The sequence below is a fragment of the Dermacentor silvarum genome, chromosome 4 (assembly GCF_013339745.2).
Source record: "Dermacentor silvarum isolate Dsil-2018 chromosome 4, BIME_Dsil_1.4, whole genome shotgun sequence".
Classification (NCBI taxonomy): domain Eukaryota; kingdom Metazoa; phylum Arthropoda; class Arachnida; order Ixodida; family Ixodidae; genus Dermacentor; species Dermacentor silvarum.
Window position 1 is genome coordinate 44,985,181 of NC_051157.2, and position 20,972 is coordinate 45,006,152.

Genomic DNA, 20,972 nt, shown 5'->3' on the forward strand with positions numbered 1-20,972 from the left:
CGCCTCCTTCAGGCGCTTGTCGTCTTCCAGCTGGGCAGTGCGCTCTGTCTACCTGGAGTCTTTCACTGCCTGTCCTGCCGCCTTTAGCCGGCTTTCTTCTAGCTGGGCAGCGTCCATAATGGATCAGTGCACAGCATGGCGTGATGCGGTGTGGTGGGGTGTGCCGTTGCGAACATGCGCTACATCGATTTTATAAGGTTGTGGCTATCTCCAACCAATCTGCTTTGCCGGTAGCCATTTCATACTTACATCTACTATCGATTACGGGAGAGCCAGCAATTTTTTCATGTTGACAATTTTCTCATTGACACTTTTCGTCTAATTATAATATTTGAGAAGTTGATTATTTCATTAAGACTAATTATCTAATTAGCCGGAATACAAAAAATAAACTGAGTATCTCCAAGCGACGGCAAACAACATTGCCTTGGTTCTGTCCAGCTACGTAGCATTTAGATATTTTTAAACTTTGGCCAAAGTTGAGTGAAATACCCTGTATATTGCGTTTTAAGACATGGTTATGCATCCGCGCGCTAGAATACGGACCTTTAAAGCTGCAGCATTGAAAGTGTGGCCAGATAAGTTCATTCCTTGCAGCCTACAGGACTGCCACGAAGTTCTTTAAGGAAGGCCAGAACGCAAACGTCGGTGAAAAAAATTAGCTTTGTTGATAACCACCTCAAACTATCCGTCAAATGCTACACCAATCCAGAGGAAGCTTCGACTAAAGAATACCACCATGGAAAAAGTTAAGGCACATGGATGTTTTCTGCAAATGTTCGTGAACAAAAAGGTTCCTTCTTATAGTGCTCGGGTGCTGCGCTCGCTTTTCGTCTGCTACACATATCGGGCATTTGGTCTGCATGAAGACAAAATGTCAGTTAGTTTGCGCACGGATACAGAAAAAGTAAAGCCCCGAAAGTCTGCTAAATAGAGGCTTACTCATTCGTTTGGTGTATACATGATGCGGTCCCTGCAAACTTCCAGCTGACGAGCATGTAATAGCAATGCGCTGCACAATACTGCGCTAGCAGCGTCAACGAACGACGCTGAACGCATTCCTGAAGCTTTTAGATGTGCAGTCGCTTTACTTGTTCGTTTCAGTTCCACGTTCTGTGTCAATTTTTCTCCTTCATAGATTCGCTCCCATCGCGTGAGTGATCTATTTGGATGAGAGCGGAAATATGGGAAACCATTGTATCGCAAGCTTCTCCACAAACAATATAAATTTTTCAAAGAAGAAAGGATGTTACCATGAGATGATATAAAAAAATGCGTTCTGCTAATAAAGTGCATTTCGCAAACGTGTTTAAAGTCAATGATACAGAAAAAAAAAACAGAAATACAAAGCAACAAAACGGCGCGTTCTGGAGTTCATACACACAAGACAATCAGTCAATCTAATAACAAAAAGACGGTGAAAGGGGTTAGTTGGTGGCTGTCCATACATATCATACCCCTGACACACGGGCACTCTAAAGTCCTTTAGGTAAGGGGACATCTACTGGAAAGGCGTTCAAGCGCAGTGACACACGACAAAGGAGTACCTCCCTCCCGGCAAAGTTCCTTTGCGGGAAAGAAGATCGGGCATCTACTTTTCAAGCGTAAAGGTGTACTCTCGCATACAGCGTGCACAACTCATCTTGGGCCGCGATTTCGTAGCGATGCCTTACGACTTATTCTACACTAGTCTTATCATCCACCGTTCACGGCCGGCTAATCCCGTTGATAACGCGAGCGGACCGTCGCTCTGGCCACTGACAAAGCGCGATAAGCGCGAAAAGTCATTATTACCGGAAAGACATCGCTACAAAATACTGGCCCAATAGAAGAAAACCTGTTACATAACTAAGGTGCCCTGTAAGTATTGGTTTTATTTTGGAAAATGTTTTAAATTTTAGCGGTAATGCGATTTGTCGAACAGTGAAGATTTACTCTAGCCATACTCTCAAACGCCCGCACCACGTCGCTAGCGCCGCCATGTTAAATTCCAAATATGCGCATTATAAGCCATCAAAAATGGGAAAAGATGGTTTTAGGTTCTACAATCACTAAATGTAATCTACATGCGCAGCTTCTTGGAAATGTTTTCTCTCTTGCTGCTTTAACAAGCAGCACTTTTTTTTCCCCCTTTTTTTTTTTTCGGCGTTCATTTGAGGAACCACCTAAAGAAGTTAGTGCGCTGCCGTGTGTCATCAGCGCAACTCCTTTCTGCAAAGGGTCCTTCAGAGTAACAAAAGGGGTTTCCTGCAAAGGACTTTACTTTTGCCCGTGTGTCACGGGTATCAGTCTATGTACGAAAAGAAAGTGGAAAGGAAAGGTGGACAGGATTGCGCACCATTCTTTTGTCCGTGTTTTCCTATCTCCGTCTTTTCATACATAACGCAAGAAGAAAGTGTGGCGACACACTGCGCACAAACCGGCGCAGCCTCCGCCTCGCCACTTGCTAGCCCGTTGAATTCTTTGCCGTCGATGCAGCAATAACTCCTGACGGAGGCATGCAGCGTTTTCATACACGTCACTGAAGCATAAAGTATAGGCACAACAAGCCCACGCATGAGGGATACGTTATAAGGATTCATGAAATATCTAAAAACCAAATTAGACACGTCCCAGCTAGCGTTGATGCACGAGCGAAGGGAACATACATGCTGGCTTATGCTGCCTGTAGCAACGCTAATCCAAGCCACTGCAAAAGTTCAAAAGATCCCGGAACGGTGACGCCATCTGTCGTCGCGCGGTGCGTTTCGTCGTGCTTTCGTCGTAGCGGTGCCAGATGGCGTCACCATTACGTTGCAGTGACATCGCGAGCTGCCTGAGTATGACCATAGGCTATAGCCGTTCATCCCTCGATATCGAGAACAAATCTCAATAAGACCGCGGAGATAACACCCGAACTCTGCTGCCGATGCGATATAAAGCGTAGCGAGTCTACAACACCAGTCACTTCCCGTGATGGAAACAAACGGGTTAGAAGCGCCTACTTGTTCGGCCTGAAGCGGGCCAAATGTCGCCATGTCAGGCGGTGACATAGTTTCTGTATTCGGAAGTCTCCGGCAAACATCGATAAAAACCGCGCTTCTGCTGTAAAATGGAAGACGCATGGCGACTCACTGCGTTCCCGCTCTGGCTGCCCATGACGTCACAGATTTATACAGGGACAGGTAAGTACTAGTTAATAGTTTATAGATGTACAAATATTACATTACGTTCTAATGCAACCAACGGCCTGACTTGAATTACTATGTTCTATTATATATATATATGCAGGCAGAAGTCGCAGTTTCGCACGAAAGGCGAAGCATTGGTAGCGATAGCAATATACTAGAAAACTTAACAAGCCTTGACGTCATACTGACTTGCCAGTGCTGCGTTTAGGGCGCGAAATTTAACGGAAAGTACTTTGCCTTCAATTATGTGGGGACGCTCGACTCTTTCGCGCTCCCTGATGTCTTCGCCGCATGCATCTCCTGGAATCTCGCTTTCCCGTATAGCACATGCTGTGGCAGAAGTGGGTGCAGTTGTGCAATAGTGCTCGAGTGTTCCGCTGCCAATGCCACCTGACGGCAGGGATGGTCGATCGCAAGGGGATCAGCCTCCTACTCTATGGCTACAGTGTACTAAATACCTTGGCAAGGTATTCTAGTACACTGTACTATGGCTACGCCGTCCGCGCGCGGTCAGCGTCGGGCGCTCGCCGGCACGCTTCCCGGGACGGACTTTACAATTGCTAGTAGGTACAGCGGGGGCGTGGCAGGTGCGCGTCGGCCACGCGACCGCGCGCCGACGCGCAGTATGCAGTTGACGCCAGAGTACAACGCTGCCCGCAATCCCTCCCCCTCCCTGGTGCCTGCGCAACGGAAGAAGGCGCGCTTCCTCCCTGCTTTCTTGCGCGAGCGAGATTTCGACGCGGTCGTCGGCTCCCCTCGCACACACAACGGCGCGCGGCGACAGCGTTATCGCCCTTGGACTTTATACGGAACATCTATGCGCCAAAACTAATTTTAGGGCCACAACGCGTCATAGACACCATCTTTAGATAGCAAATACGGATCTCAAAGGCCATACTTTTGCTGGCGGAAACCAAAAATACGTCATAGGTGTCGCCCCCGGCACTTTGGGAGGCCAAAAAGCCACCAAGCCAAGCGACATGAAAGGTCAAAATGGCCGCTCGGGCTGGCGCGGGCGTGGCAGTTCGCAACGTATGATGCGGGAACGGTCTCACAGTTGCGACGCAACAGCGGGGTTACCAATGCATTGGGTTTTATGGGAGCTGTGCCGGGACTGTCCGAGAACGACGAAACAGCAGGGAAAACGCAGCACCCGGAAAGTAACAGCGGGGTTCTATGCATAGAACCCCGTTGATGCGTTTTTCAAGGTACTGAGAAAAAAAAAATGTACCAGCCGGGAAAACGTAACTATGAGGAAAGCCACAAATCGTCACAGCGATGTCAGAAACATTTGTGAATGGCTGCCAGTACGGTTATTAGACGTCTCGATGCTCGTACCGTGACCGAGCACCGTCCTCGGTGCGTGTGCATAATTAAGGGAACATGAACAAAATTTCGCGACAGTGGCCCCTTTCAACCTTGATCATATGCTTGATCACAATATTTTACTTATGTTTCACCGCAAAACACGTCTGCATTGCGGTGCAGCTGACTTGAGAGAACCAGCGATTATGCTACTTATATAAGACCCTTACCGGTTACAAAATAAATGTAATGCTACACTCGGTGGATCTGCCCCAGAGTGCGTGGTTCCCGGTAGGCTTCAACTGATGCACTTCGCTTCAGGTGCTTCACCAACAGCTCTATGCAAATGTGCAGCACCTGGCTTGTGCAACTTTGGCCGCTTATTGCAAACTGTGGTCGATTACAGCAAACTTTGGTCACATACTGCAACTTTGGTCACTTACTGCAACTTCGGTAGCTTACTGGAAATTTTGATAGCTTAATGCAAACTTTAATTGCTTACTACAAACCTTGGTCGCTTACTGCAACCTTTGGTCACTTACTGCAAACTTAGGTCGATTGTTGCAACGTGCCGGTAGCTTATTGAAACGCACCGGTCACTTGTCGCAACGTACAAGCTGGCTACACCGCTAAATTTAAGTGACTGCTACGTTCAAACGCAACGTAAGATGCAGGAACATTACAGATTGGCGACATATCAAGGGGGAACATAATACATAGAAGTCAATGGGAGTTAGGTTGGGACCGCGAAAATGCGACAGCAGCCGGGAAAACGCAGCACTGAGGAAGGAACGTATCAACGGGGTTCCACTGTATTGTAAGCATAACAGAAGCAGGCTCAAAGATGGATGAATGCTGGTGTATTCAAGGCATTTAAGCTACAAAATTTCCATTTACACTGCCATACACTAAGCAATTTACAAGCTGCTGTAGTACGGATATGTACTGCCAACTCTTAGGTGAGAGCACTGTTATTGTCACTCTTATTCACAGAAGCCTTTCCACTCCATAATAAACAACAAAGCTCCACCCCATGATACAGAAACCAGACAGAGCATAGGTGCATTTATTTCAGTATCATGGTGACTATAGAAAAAAAAAAAAAAAAACGGAAGTCATCACAAGATAACTTACAACAGTCTCAGTGTGAAAACACTGCAAATTAAAACTTAGTATTACTATACAACTTCAACATATATGGTACACGATAATATATAACATTGTTTCTACATAACTCAATTGACTTACATGCACTTGGATTGCAAGCTTGTGTTGTAGATGATTAGGTTTAAAATGCTGAAATCAACGCCTTGAAGAACAGAAAAATCTTTCCTACACAAGCTCAAAGACCTGATCTCCAGGGGTCATCAACATAAATGGTTTCAGTGAAATATTTAACTTGCTAATTGGTACGTAATATTAAGAGTCCCTGCATCCTCCTGCATCAATAGAAATATCTACTGAAATTGTTTCCTTTTTTTAAACTTACAATTGCACCTTACAGGTTGTTGGGAAACATACTGAGCAGTAAACATGCAATCGTAACATTGAATGGCACGTTAACGAAAAATAAATAGAAAAGAAAAGCAACAGCCCCGCAAATACGCCCGTCTGAGTCCTTACAGCGTCCAGAGCACACACTTCAGGTTTTTCTCACGGGGCTAAACAGCCAACACAACTCTCTGCACTTTAAGACCTATGACCTATATCACGTACCTTCTTGTAAATAAGTCTCACGTTAACTACCACACGTTTGAACAATTGCTCTGAGGCAGGCAGACCTCACTGACCACTTCCTCAACTTGGGACACAGAGAGCATGTGCAGCATGTGCTGCGCCGAGCCCACGACAGTCAATGACGGTCCACCTGCAACCACAGGCAAGGAGGCTTCAGGCTGCTGCATGCTGGCAAACAAGTGCTCCACGGCGGCATGCTCTTGAGTACCGGGATCCATTCGGGTCAGCTCAGTGATCTCCTGCACCGGCTCCAATTCAACGATGCTACTGTCTGTAGCGGACAACGCCGGTAAGGCAACCGAAGCTGCAACTTCTGCCGCATTCTCAATTGGAGCTGCTGTTATATTGGAGGCCGCCGCTGGATAGGAGGAAGTTACATCTGGAACCGGAGGCACCGCAGGTGCAGCTGTCATGCATGCAGCCGAGGATACAGAGGACAGGTTTGCTACATCTGGAAGTGAAGACACAGTGGGAGCAGCTGCCATGCCTGAAACCGAACACGCAGTCGATGCGGGCAGCACTACTTGAACTGAAGGCACAATGGACACAGGTTCCGTGCCCGCAACAGAAAGTGTGGCTGAAGTTGGAGCTGTGGCTGGTTCGGGGTTGACAACTGTTGTTGTGACTGAGATAAGAGCATCTGCAGAGGGCTCTGGAGGGTTAGCAATAACTTCGGCTGTCGCTCCAGCTTTGGCACCATCCTTGAAAAAAAAAAAAGAAAAAGTCCTTTCCGTTAATAAAAATGGAACAAATTCTTATTAAAAAAACAAGCCTGGGACTAGATTTTATAACAATATTGTCTATCACTGTAAACTGCAAGAAGTGGTAATAAGCTGCATTGTTTAACAGCAGCCATAGGGACAAAATTAATGGTCTTTCTTCTAGAACTTGAGAAAAGAAGACACCCCACAAGGATGCTAACTACAAGGAGATGCACACTGTAAGGAACACTTTTTTTACTGCGCTGCTTTATATTTTTGAATGTCTTGTTTCCATTTGTGAGGGCTCTGATGAGCCCCTCATTTTCTAAAACTGAAAGCTTGCGATGGCAGTGGGAAAGAACTTGGCAGCACATGGTGTTGCAAGCTTTCAGTTTCAGGAAATGCAGCCCTCTTCAGAACCACCACAGATGGAAACGAGACTGTCAAGAATACAAAGCAGTGCAGTTAAAGCAATGTCAACAAGGAACAAATAACTGACAACGCTACGGCAATCAGCACGAATAGAAGGAAGGTCTCTTTGGTAGTCTGCGAACCTACCTGGTTCGCAGACTACTAAATGTAATGTTGTAATCAATTGTGATTAATTTCTTTAAGAGGGAAAGATGCTGTAGTTATGCTACAGTTAAACCTGCTTATAACGAACCTCCATATAACGAATTCCTGGATATAACGAAGTTTTTCGATTCCCCGCCGTTACTCCATAGAAGCACATGTATTTGAGACCTCTACGTAACGAAGTGGCAGCGGGAGACCCCCTCGATGTAACGAATTTTCCCCTCCGACCACCTAAAGATTTCGCCCCAAATTTTGTCATTTTTGCGCGAGCTGCAGCCGGAAGCCCCTTCTCCGCCACGATGGAATGCGAAGCGAGCGCACGCATGTGTGCGTGCGTGCGTGTGCGAGGCGGCCCTGCATCCCTCGACCCGGCGATCTTGCCGCCGCGGGCGTGACCTTTCCCCCTCTCTTCATTCAAATCTGATCCTGTCGCTTGCTGCAGCTGGCCTAGCCCGCCAAGCCGGCACCCTCTCTTTTTCCAGCTGATGTTGCCGACGCGCTGGTACACGCTGTGGCACATCAGACTCGATGAGCGCGGACACGCGCTGGCGGCGTGTGGAAGCGCCGCTGGAGAACCGAGCGAAGTGACCTTCGTGCTGTTGTCTATCGCTTCAACACAAACTGAGCGCCGAGAACACATAGCACGCAGAAAGCTACGAGCCGCCGACGCACCTACACTGCTAGACTCTGCCCCAAAGCAGATCGCTTTCAAGATACGGCCTGCGCGACCGCGCGCCGCCCCGCTCTCCCTCCCCCCTCGCTCCCTCGCCAGGCGCCTCGAGCGCAGCGGAAGAAGGCGCGCTTCCTCCCTGCTTTTCTTGCGCGCGCGAGATTTAGACGCAGTCGTCGGCTACCCTCGCACGTTTTCACTCGCACATACAGCATACGGCGCGCGGCGACTGCGTTATCGCCCTTGGACTTTAGGGTACGGCCACGCTAGCGGCAAAAACACGCAGCAAAAACGCGCGTCAGAAACGCGCGGCAACGCGTCATGCCGCGCGCGGCAAAAGCGGCAGGAATCGGGGGTCTTGCGACGTGCCGCGCGAAATGGGTTCTGCGGCAAATGCCGCGTGCCGCGAGATGAAGAACCAATCAAGAGCGACGAGCGTGACGTCACGGAGCCATCACAACCGGAACGCCGCCGGTGCGCGCCGGGTTTTCAATCGACGATCGTCGTCTCTCGCACGAAGCAACGAGCGCTCGCGGTGTTGCTCGTCCGTTCGGAGAGCGCGGGAGATCTTATCGCGCTGCCGCGCGGCGAGACGCGCGTGCCACGGTGGCCTCGCGGCAAGGCGCTGACGCGCGGCAACTTGCCGCTCGCTGCATGACGCGCGCGTTTTTTGCCGCTAGCGTGGCCGTACCCTTATATACGTAATATCTATGAGCCAAAACCAATTTTAGGGCCACAACGCGCGTCATGGAAACCATCTTTATATAGCAAATACGGATCTCAAGGGCCATACTTTTGCTGGCGGAAACCGAAAATACATCATAGTTGTCGCCCCCGGCACTTTGGGCGGCCAATGCCATCGTCAAGCCACCAAGCCAAGCGACATGAAAAGTCAAAATGGCCGCTCGGGCCGGCGCGGGGTGGCAGTTCGCAACGTATGATGCGAGAACGGTCCCACAGTTGCGACGCAATAGCGGGGTTACCAATGCATTGGGTTCTAAGGGAGCTGTGCCGGGACCGGTCGAAAACGACGTAACAGCCGGGAAAACGCAGCCCCCGGGAACGTAACAGCGATGTTCTACAACACTATACGACGCTACGACGCCATCGTGACGCTCGCTCTTCGTTTCCGATGCCTCGCGCTTGTGCGAAACGACACGCGTCCACGCATCCGGTGACATTCGGAGGATGAGTGCTTCGACGAAAACGGAAAACGGATGCGCGTTACAATTGAGGGCGCGTTAGAATCGAGTAAATACGGTAAACGTTTATTTTTCGAATTTTCGTGCAGAAACCTGCATATAATGAAATCCTCTTTATAATGAAGTTTTTCGGGAATTTGTCAATTTCGTTATATCCAGGTTTAACTGTATTACTAAATGGCGCCACAGGCGGCCCCCTTCTTTGTATATATTTCTGCTACTAACAAATAAAGTGGTCTTCGTTCAGCTACGTTATTGTGTACTTGCTTGCATTGAGTGCCACTCCGCATGCGCCAAGCCGAGCATACAACGTTGTCACAACGTCTACAACAGCTGCATTTCACGTCAACAAAGTTTTCGTGGAGCAATCCTGGACACAACTACACACCGAAAAGAAAAAAAAAAAAAACATAAAACTCAAGAGCTACTCTTGCGAGTCCTAGCCTAACAAAATGTTTACAATCAATTGTTTACAGTCAAAATGTTTACAGCAAATATCAACTGCCTTTGAATGCCCTCCAGATATTGCTGGTGAGAGCCATAAAGCAGCTGACTGTAAGAGCCAGCGCCATTGTCAGTGTCATTAAAACGTGGTGAGATAACAAATTTGTGCGTAGTTTGCAACACAAATGTGCCGCTCCCTTTCAGAATCTCATTCAAAAGATTAATTATTTTACATCCAAAGCCAGCAGCAACAATGTGTGAGATGTTTCCCGCCATTTGGGCACATTTATGCTTAAGCAAGTTGCGTAAATCATCAACATGTGATAGCTGTACCCCACAGCACATTTGTCAAGGCAGAGCGCCATGTCACCATCCATGAAGAAATGAACAATAACGAAATCATAAGGAGTGTTCGTGATTTTGATTTATCGAACAGTGAAGACACCACCACAGAGTATGCACTCATTCTAGCAACACCTTATGCAATGAAAGCCTTTAGTACAATCTGGAGTTTCATCAGAGGGCATGCCAATGATGTCACGATGCTCATCTGATAGAAGGTGAAAGCTGCAGTGCATCGCTGCTGCTTGGCAGCAAGTGCAAACAAGTCGATATTCAACTTCTTCAATTAAAACTACTTTTCTGTGCCCCTAAACCACAAGTCTCGTGGTTATTTGTAAATTTCACATCTTCGAAATTCGGCAACAATGAAATTTTTTTAAAATTGCCATCATTCTGGCGCGATTCAACTGCATGTCTTCTAAAAAACACAGACCAACCTTGTGGGCAAATTTAACATGCAGAAGCATGGAGGCATGGTTCAGGAAGCCCCGGTTGCAGACAGGACAAAAGAAGCGCAGGCTTGTTCGGTGCGCAGTGGCAATGTGTTTCTTGAGGCTGCAGCGACTGCGATAGATCTTGCTGCAGACGCTACACTTGAAGTTGACCTCCTGGGTGTGCGTGCGGAAGTGCATTGCCAGGCTCAATTCAGTCCTGCATAAACAATGCAGCGAAGAAAGTGTTTCAAGAATCAAGGTCACCTCTGGGCACTGCTAAGCATAGTTGAAGTTTCAGATGAACTAATGCAAGTCGAGCAGTGCGCAAATACATATACATTATTATTTCGCAATATATATTAAAGTTCAATATATAACAAAATTTTTGATGTAACGAAGTATTTAACTTTGCATAACTTCTGTCCATAGAACACATGCATTTTAAACCTCAATATAACAAATTGTGTTTATCTGCAAGTTCAATATAATGAAATTTCACTGCTGCTGTGAATGATGACCGAGGCAATAAATGGAATCTACTGTGGGTGCCAGTGGTCAAACGGTTGAATTCAATGCGGCTGTTTGCAAACACATCTTTCAAATTACACGCCGAGTGGGAAAAAGCAGCTGGTAAAGCAGTTTGGCAAATGGCCAGCCATGGCCTCTGAGATCCTAACTTGCCATATCTCAGAGGCCATGATCTGGAGATCGCAGTGTTGAGCTGAGGAGGCACTAGGGGGCATACGTATCGGTGCATCGTATCATGCAAGTCACACATTTCTATCGGTACATTGTACGCAGTAGAGTCGTAGTTCCATATTCCATGCGTGCCTTGCCTCAGTGCCTGATTTGGTCTCTGACATGGTGTTTTTATTGTGACTAATGTTCTCCACCAGTTACGTCCTAGCCTCATGAGGCCTAAACATTGTTGCAATAGTAGTGGGTACTAAACACAAGGCCGTATCACTTGAGGAGGCTGGTATCTTGCAAGCAATCGTAATTGATGAGAAAGGATATGAAGAAAAAATTCCAACATAGCGAAATTTCGATGACATAGCGAATGAAGTGATAATTTTGCCAACTTCGTTATATTAATGTTTAACTATAGTTATTTTTCAAACCAAATCAAATATGAATCAAATTATAACAGAATCGAGTCGAATCTTATGCCGAATACATTTAGAATAGTTTTCAAATAATGAACAGCCATTTTCACATTAATATAAAACAATGTTCACACCCTGTGTATATTCACGATGTTAGCAAGCTTCTGTCCTTACAGTGCAAATTCTGAAGTATTATGAACAAATAAGCAGTTAATTTGCATAGCCAGGACACCTCCCTCGGCTAGTGCGAATGACAGTGGTTTATCTGGAAATGTCTGGACCTCTGAGCCACGTAAAGCATGCTCCACTACGTAATTTCTTGGGTCTTGTGTCGACTATGGCAACTGGGATTAAAATTATGACACTTTTGCTTCAATTTTATGCTTGATCACCCTCAGTTGATGGTTTAAAATATTAGAAAACTATTTGATAACTATTTGTATTTACGAATAATGGCTGCTTCATTTGAAGAGTGAAGTTATTTTGACAATATATTTGATATGTTATTCGGATATTTTCGCACCTCTATATCAATCAAAGTCACTTTATTTCAGGGCATTCCCTGCGGAGACAGAAACTAAAGGATGAAACAGCCTGACAGGGCCCCTGCCCCCGTTCAGTTCATACAGCATTTACAATAATGTGTACAATAAGGTGCACATTATATGAAAATTACAGTTGCACTCAATGTACAGCCAAAGAAGGAAAAAAAAAAAGAGACTTCTCATACATCAGATAACAAGTATAAGATGCATACATATGCACATAGTTCACGCAGATACACATTATACATGCATATTACATATACAAATGGTCATACAGGATTCATGTGTTAGATAGCTTAGTAGGTCTTTTATCGATTCGTGTTATAGATATGTGGAGAACGATTATCTACCAGTACACTGTGCATACAAAACAGAAATGTTATGAATAAAGTAGAGCTAATGTAAAATAGTCTACAATACAAATGCTGTTGTTACAAAAAACGTTTTGTACATTCTTTTAAGTTTACCAGGGCTATCTGTCCAATTTATTATGTCTTTCTGTTTATTCAGAATCTGTATAGCTTGATATGTCAACGATTGTTTCCCGCAATTTGTCCTTATCTTCGGAAGCCTCCTCCTATGCTGCCTAAACCTGTACTGATGTACAACTACCATATCAATATCTTTGTATATGTTTTTGGTGTGTATATGCTGCACTAATTTATAAAGAAAAATTCGATTGGCCATAGGCATGCTGTGTTTCACAAATAACTCCCTGGTACGTAAGTCACGGATATCTCCTGCATAATTTTCAAAAATACGTAGCACATGCTTTTGTAGTACCGTTAATCTATTATAGTTGCGCTGAATGGTGGTACCCCATACTAGCGAACAATAGGCAATCTTAGAATATACTAGAGTGTAATGGTTTTTTTAGCCGAAGAGGTATTATTGTAGAAATCTTTCTAATGAATCCCATTGATCGAGCTATATCGATTACCAAATGGTCCACATAACATGACCATGCCAAAGACTCTTGGAACCAAACGCCTAGGAATTTTTGCTCAGGTGTTTGCTGAATACTCTCGGTTCCATATGTAATATTGTTATGAGTCAGTTGTCTGGCAGACAAAGAAGATGCTGAAGCATAGAGCCGACGAGACCAGGAAGAAGTGCAACTGTGGTTCGCCACCTTTGTTGTTACTATCCAACTTTTAGTCCCCTTGTACATAGTGTAAATAACCCCCTTATCTGTAAATCTCCCCGTAACAATATGCATGACATATTGGTCGCAGCTTATTTGAAGGAGAAAAAAATGATGTATTTGGTTTTAGAGGCATTTAATTGTAGACAATTATCATTTAACCATTCGGATAGGTTTTGTAGATAATGATTAGTCTTTTCTTGAAGTTCACATTTCGTCCGTGAAGTAAAAAATAGGTTAGTATCGTTTGCGAACATTACTATATCAAGGGTGTTGTCAATTTGAGTTATGTCATTGATGTATAACAAAAACAGGCTAGGACCCAATACTGATCCTCGGAGTACACCATTTGTTACATTTAATGATGTAGAGGAATAATTATTAACATCTGTAAATTAGAAGCGTTTCTCAAGATAGGTGGTCATTAATTTCAATGACATGGCACGTATTCCATAACATTGCAGTTTTAGAAGTAGTATACTATGATTAACCAAATCAAATGCTTTTCGCAAGTCTAGAAACAGCCCTAATGTATAATCCTTATTTTAGTAGCTTGTTCAGTTGACTTGTGTTTTTGAAATTCCAAACTGCGAACTAGATATAATTTTATACTTCTTTAAGAACTTCGTTATGTGATCATTAATTGCCCACTCATCGACTTTTGATAAAACAGGTAATACCGATATTGGCCGATAATTTGTAAGGACATTTTTGTCTCCGCATTTGTGCATCGGAACAACTCTTGCTATTTTCAGTTGGTCAGGGAAGATACCAGTGTTGAACATTAGGTTAATAATATGGGCGAGAATGTTTCTTGGTTAACTTGGAAACATACTTTACTGGCTCTGAGCCGTGCTCCCTCAAGGGCTGCAGAAGATAGCGCCAACCTTTCCTTTCTCAAATGAATGACTTAGTAGTTCAGCCCTAAATTCATCATAACCAGTGGCAATATTTTTTATTCTATTAAGTAACTCTTCAGTCTCTTGTGGGGAAACGTAATAAAGAACAAACAAATTTAGTAAAGAACTGATTTGTCTTGTTGGTTGTTGACTGCCTATAATTGCGATACCTGCCTTCCCTGACTGTATAAAATACTCATTGGAGGTGTTAGCCAAACACTGCCCTGCTATCGCATTTCCATTTATCTCCATCTCTTGTACGCTGGTTGTTGCATTTTTTCTGCTTGTCAATCTGTTTACTGTTTCCCATATTTTTTTTACATTAGTTTGATGGAGAAAAAACAAACTTTCATAATAATTTTCTCTTGCTTTCTTTAGATCTGAAGTTAGTTTATTTTGAACCTTTTTGAACTCCTTGAATAGATTTACATCGTGCATATTAATAAAAGCGTGATACATTTTGTTTTTTTCTCTTATTCTTCTGTATAATGCAGGGTTAATCCACAATTTTCTTATTCTTTCGGCCACATTGTAAAGGAAACGCACGATCATAACTTACTTTTAACTTGTTGTAGAAGTTCTCGTAAGCATCATTAGGATCATTGCAGTCATACAAACTAGTTGATTGCCTCCACCAACGAAAAAATTTTTTTCGAGTGATTTGTTATTTATCACTCAATACTTGCTTACTTCAAGGTGATGTCGGCGTGTGAAGTGAGCAGTAACACAAAACATGGGCAGATGATCGCCTATGTCTCCAACTATCACTCCACCCATTAGTTCAGATACACTGATACTCTTAACACGAATGTCTATGGTTGTACCTGTTTTAAGTTTTAGGACCAATGCGTGCAGGAACCAAAACCAAATTCTCACATCCGTATGACATAATCACTCTTATAATTCATCGCATATTGGTCATTACTAACCACATTTATACTTATATCACCACCAACAAAAAAAGGTAACTTGTTTGTCTGAAAAAACTGCAGCAATTGCTCAAGAAAGTCTAAGAAGTCACGTTTAGAACCAGCTGGTTGCCTATAGTATATGGCAGCAAGCTGAAATTGAGATGTCTTTATAAATAGGCATTCAACATCTACATTTGTAATTGTGTACTTCTCAATGATGCTATAAGTATAGCTATGATTGACATATACCGCCACACACCCTCCTCGTTTCCCAACGCGGTCCAAGCGTATGCATGTGTAATTGTTACTAACGGGTGTATCATCGTAATAGCCAACCAAGTCTACGTAAGAACAATGACTTCCAATCTCAGCACGAGAGAATCCAAGAAAATTTGTAAGTTGTCGAGCTTGTTTTTTAATATATTTCTAATATTGAAGTGAATCAAAGAGAAGTTAGATTGATTAGTCCTAAATGTGGTATTAAATACTTGTGATCTGTATACATCACACGTGCTCATCTACAGTAAAGAGAAAGCAAGCTTATAATTAACTGATGGAATTTTTAGTTGATTGATTGATTGCTTTATTTGCTTCGTCACAGTACAGTGTAACAGGAGGCGGAGGGAAAAGCCGTTCAAATGACGGCTTGAGGGATCCTCTGCCCCCTTTGTGAACAATGGCAGCAGCTGAAGGACATCACAATATCATAGCACTTTTTTTTTTTAAACTGTCACATTGTTTTATGCAAAGGTCAAGCCATAAAGGAAAACTGAAAACATGGTTTATGCATAGCTTATACAACAAAGAAACCTGCTGCAATCTTCTGCACTTAAATAAATTGCTACATAGTTTATATAACAAAAAGAGCTGATAATTCTGCGACACTTAAATGAGACACATCTATAACTTTGCTAGTGTTATTATTTAGGATTCGCGGAAGAGTACATCGAAGCATCTGAAAACCATAATTAGTTCATTTGTGCAAGGTCATCTGAAGAAGAGATTTGCAGGATACGGCTATCTTAGTCTTTTCTTGCTAGGACCTTGACACCTGTTGTCCACACGAGCTTCCATTTGAGCTCTTTCTTCTTTGCCATAGTTGCTCCAAGCAACTGCTTGTTGTGTTGCGTCAAATGTTCATTGATGAAAATTGCAGTGTTATCACCAGCCAGGCCAACGTCTTTTGTGCCAATTCTCATTTTTTAAAGAAACCTTGGCTATTATCGGTCTCTCTTAGCACGCCCTGAAAAACGAATAAACAATGTTCTTGGTTGTTGAGCTCGCAGTTAGGACTCTATGGCATATGTCAATGTCGCTCTCGTCAACTACCTCTCTGATTAGTTCACAGATTTTTCGAACGGCTACTAAAGAGTCACACTCGTCCGGAACACCTTTGATCTCAAGGTTGTTACTTCTTTGATAGTGTTCCAACTCTTGTAATTTCAGAGTTAACTGTTTGTTTTCAGCTTTTAGTTTTTGATTCTCAGAGACCAAGCTTTTTAATTCATCTCTTAGTGCCTTTAGATCCTGAGTCACGTCTTTGACATCGTCACACATGTCACTGCAGTGCTGAACAAACTTTTTCAGGTCCCTGAGTTCAGCACGCATTTCCCGCTTAAATTCTGCAAATGAGGCTGCTACATCACTTTCCCCCTCCTTCCCTTTCCCCGGCGACATTGTACGATAGCACAGGTATCAATCCAAACACTTTCATACAAAAAAGACAGCGACAACAGGCGTGTTCGGCAGCAGCGCAGAGTTGCAAAGACAATTTCAAAGCAAATCGACACTATTTCTCCCCTGCAAAGGATGCAAATTTGTCGTTAGTGTGTGCACAATTCGATGCCCTGCCGCAGAAGTGGACGCTTGGGCTCAAGGGGACCGTATTTAAGCCGTTGGCCGTCAGGAAGGTACAGCAACGCCCCCAGCTATTTTTGTCACGTGGTAGAGCCTTGGTGGGCGCAACATATCTTGACTGTAGCGCTGATTATCTCGGCCGCTTCTTGAGATGGCTGCAAAGGATTCAGATTTGTCGTTAGCGTAAGCACAATTCAATGTGCTGCCTTCTTTATTCTGGGGTTTTACGTGCCAAAACCAGTTTTGATTATGAGGCATGCCGTAGTGGAGGGCTCTGGATTAATTTTGACCAACTGGGGTTCTTCAACGTGCACTACAACACAAGCACACGGGCGTTTTTGCATTTCGCCTCCATCGAAATGCAGCCACCGCGGCCGGGATTCGATCCCGCTATCGCCGAACTCCACCTTATGCCACCTTAATCAGCAATGCCCTGTCTATGCATAATGGCAGAGAATAAGTCAGTACAACTCTGCTCCTGCAGTGCCCAGTGTCACAGCCGCAGGCAAAACTCACTGGAAGGCTTTCCCGCACTCTGGACAGAACTTCTCCTCAGCAGTTTTCCCCTCAATGCCATGAACGAAGACCCGGTGTGCACGAAGACTGCCATCAAACTTGAAGAAACGGCCACAAGGTTCACAGCTGTATTTCCACCGTGAACAGCCATACCTCCTGCAGAGCAACAGGGTTAACACAGAGATATGCTGCAACTTTTTCTTAGTTTCCTATTCACAGGCAAAGTGTTAATAGAAGTTATGTGCATGCATAAGTATACTGCTACTATACAGTTTTGTTTCAGTTTTTGCCACAGCCGGTATGTACGAGCATAGATATACAACGCAACACCTAGAGTTGTACACAGCAGTACTAGTAGTGACACCCTGTGGCATTGTGTTTACCCAATTTATCGAAGTGGCAGACTGCTTTCCGCTTATTTGCTGCTGTAAATATGTCAGCAGCAACATAACAATCTGGAAGCTGTATTGACCTACTATTTTCATTATCAAAGATAATAGTTGTGAAACACAAGAATGTTTCTAGTCCACTGTGGTTGACCACAGTGTCGCAAAATGTCACCACTAGCATTGTTCATGACATTATTTGACATTACAGTAAACATGTGCACCAACACTGCAACACCATACTTGTAATCTACTGCAGTGCTCCCAAAATGTTCTTATACTGAGTTGAGCCTTGTTACAAGAATAAAGCTAAGGAGGAAGAATTGAAAAAGACAGTTTTATTCTTCTTTACGGGACAAAAGCCACGGGGGTCCTTCGTGAAAAATAAAGATCACATTGCAATATCCCGGTGCCATATTCTGCTGCTTCACAAGGTTTCCGATTGGTTACCCCACAGCTTTCTAGCCCGTACACTTCCCGAAAAGCTGTATTTCTAGAAATTCAGCATTGATTTCTAGAAATTCATCATCAATGATGATGAATTTAAGAAATTCATCATCAATTTCTAGAAATCCAGCTTTTCGGGAAGTGTACGAACTAGAAAGCTGTGGGGTAGCCAATCGGAAACCTTGTGAAGCAGCAGAGTATGGCACTAGGATATTGCAATGTGTTCTTTATTTTTCACGAAGGACCCGTGGCTTTTGTCCCATAAAGAAGAATAAAACTGTCTTTTTCATGTGGACACAAAGAGCTTTGCAAGATTAAGTGCCATGAGAACTTGTATTTCCTGGCTGCTTGTAGCAGCTTTAAGAATAGTAGCAAAGTTGCTGAAACAGAAACTACTACTGCTTAAAGAAGATATGGTCGAAGGAGCTGAGGGCGTGACAAAATTTGGCAAGAATAACCTCAAGAAGAGCATGAATAAGACCCAAACAAGAGAAGGCACTACATATGACATCTACTTCCTTCCTCCTGCCCTTGTAGGGTAGTACCGTATAGACTCCTTTAACTCTTTTTGTACCGCGCCCATTGGGCATGGTTAGCCCTCTTTCGATGGTTTGAAACACCGCTTTCGAGACCTTCCGCGCCGCTCACAGGACATACTGCGCTATTGGACGTGAAAGAGGAGAACTATATTTTAGTTTTCTAAGCAGTTCGCTTTTTTCCTGCGAGGTGGTGATTTTTAAACCCACTCCGAAGTTTCTCGATCGTCAAAGAACAACGAAAAAAATGGCCACCCGCTATCGATGGTTTGAAACGCGGCTTTCGAGACCTTCTGCGCCGCTCACGAACACACTGTGCCATCGGACGTGAAAGAGGAGAAACTACAGTTTTGTTTTGTATGCAGTTCGCTTTTTTTCCCGCCAAGTGGTGATTTTTAAGCGCGCGCCGAAGTTTCACGATCGTCAAAGCAGAATGCAAAAATGTCCCGGTTCTGGAAACGGCGTGCACGCTTCGGGAGATCGCAGATATCGTGATTCCGCTGACTCTGCGGCTGATCTTATCAATACATCGAATAGCAGCGAGTCGGAGGACGCTGACTTTTTGTCCGACTTTGAGTCTGAAAGCTACGACAACGCAAACCCGACCGGAACATCGGCAGCCGCAGCCCGCCAATGCACGCCTAACTGTAGTGCTTGCAATTAAATTTTTGTAGCGAAATACCTGTTCAATGAAAAATTTAGATTTTTTTCGGAGACAGGGCCTAATAGACGGCAATACATAGTGTATATTTCATAATTTCCGTAACATTTTTTTCTTAGTAGATTCAAGCGTGTCTTTACAAACTTTGTTCAATTTTATCGCACAATCTCGATTTTAACAATTTATATCTTTTGTGACACATACATCTCGCTAATAAAACATTTATGCATGAAAAGTGCATTAATCTTGCTTTCTGTTTATGTGTTACATTAAATATTGAGTGCAGTAGTTCCTTCAGAAAAACACATCTGCTGTAACATATAAGAAACACCTACTTTCCCCATGGTAGGGAAAGAGTTAAGGGCTGCACTTTTTTTTTTTTTTTCACCATTTTCACGAGGTGCGGCCCTTACGCGGGACTGAACCAAAAGGTTCGGTCCTTTGTAAGGGTTGCTGCTAGATGACTCTAGGTACTAGATGCCACTAGTAGATGGCTCTTGCCATCTAGTAGTGGCATGCAGAAGTACGCAGCACGCGAAAATTTGCCAATGCGCATGCGCAGCATCGGTGCACCAAATGAGATTACTTCTCTACATTGAAATTTTTTTTTTCCAAATTTTGGGCTGCCAAGTTGTGGGTATGGCCCTTACACGGTGCGGCTCTTACACAAGTCTATATGGTATTTACACTGTTCCTTAATGCAGTGAACATTCAACCTATTAAACTTCCTGCACTGCTGCCACCTTCCAAGAAAAACCCATGCAGCCAGTTTTCATGTTCATGTTCCAGGAGACACCTGTGTTTCCACTCACCTGCCTGGCCTGTGTGCCCAGCTTTTGACGGGCACAGCCTGCTTTGCTGTTGACTTTTCATTTGTACCGCCATATGAATCGAGATGTGCCACCCTTCGGTGAGCTACCATGCCACTGGACGTGCGAAATCGCTTGCTGCACAGGTTGCATGTGAAACGCGTTGCCTGTCCATTATGAACCGAGGCCTGGTGCTTCTCCAACAGTCGTGGAGTCTCGTAGAGCTTCTTGCACTGGGTGCACTCGAGGCCTTTTGCGTGGGGGGCACTGTGCAGGGCCACATGTGCAGTGTGAGCGTCCTCAGAGATAAAATGTCGCGGGCAGTGAGGGCACATCAGCGGGCCTCCTGGTCGGTGCTGGCGCCGCATGTGCAATGTCAGCTGGAACCTGCATGGGCAAACTTTGAACATCAGCAAGAAGATAATGTAGTAATTTTGTGACACCTTGGCATTGCCAGCTAATGTTAAGACTAGGGCTGGGCATTGATTGAACATGGCTAGATCGGAGCGTGAACTACTCGGACAAAAGTAAAGGCATGAAAACAGACAAGTCACAGTAAAGCACTGCGTCTTGC

The 20,972-nt window shown here is 44.4% G+C and overlaps 1 protein-coding gene across 1 annotated transcript in view; it reads right to left on the minus strand.

Moving 5' to 3' along the window:
• Window positions 1–5,511: 5,511 nt before the first annotated feature.
• LOC119449928 (zinc finger protein 808-like) overlaps window positions 5,512–20,972 on the minus strand; it is a 45,516-nt gene continuing 30,055 nt past the window's right edge. The window contains exons 11-14 of the mRNA XM_037713221.2: window positions 20,402–20,785; window positions 17,560–17,715; window positions 10,585–10,798; window positions 5,512–6,913 (exon numbers count right to left, since the gene is read on the minus strand). Coding sequence (XP_037569149.1) covers window positions 6,218–6,913; window positions 10,585–10,798; window positions 17,560–17,715; window positions 20,402–20,785 — 1,450 coding nt within the window. The 3' untranslated portion in view covers window positions 5,512–6,217. The remainder of the gene's footprint in view (window positions 6,914–10,584; window positions 10,799–17,559; window positions 17,716–20,401; window positions 20,786–20,972) is intronic.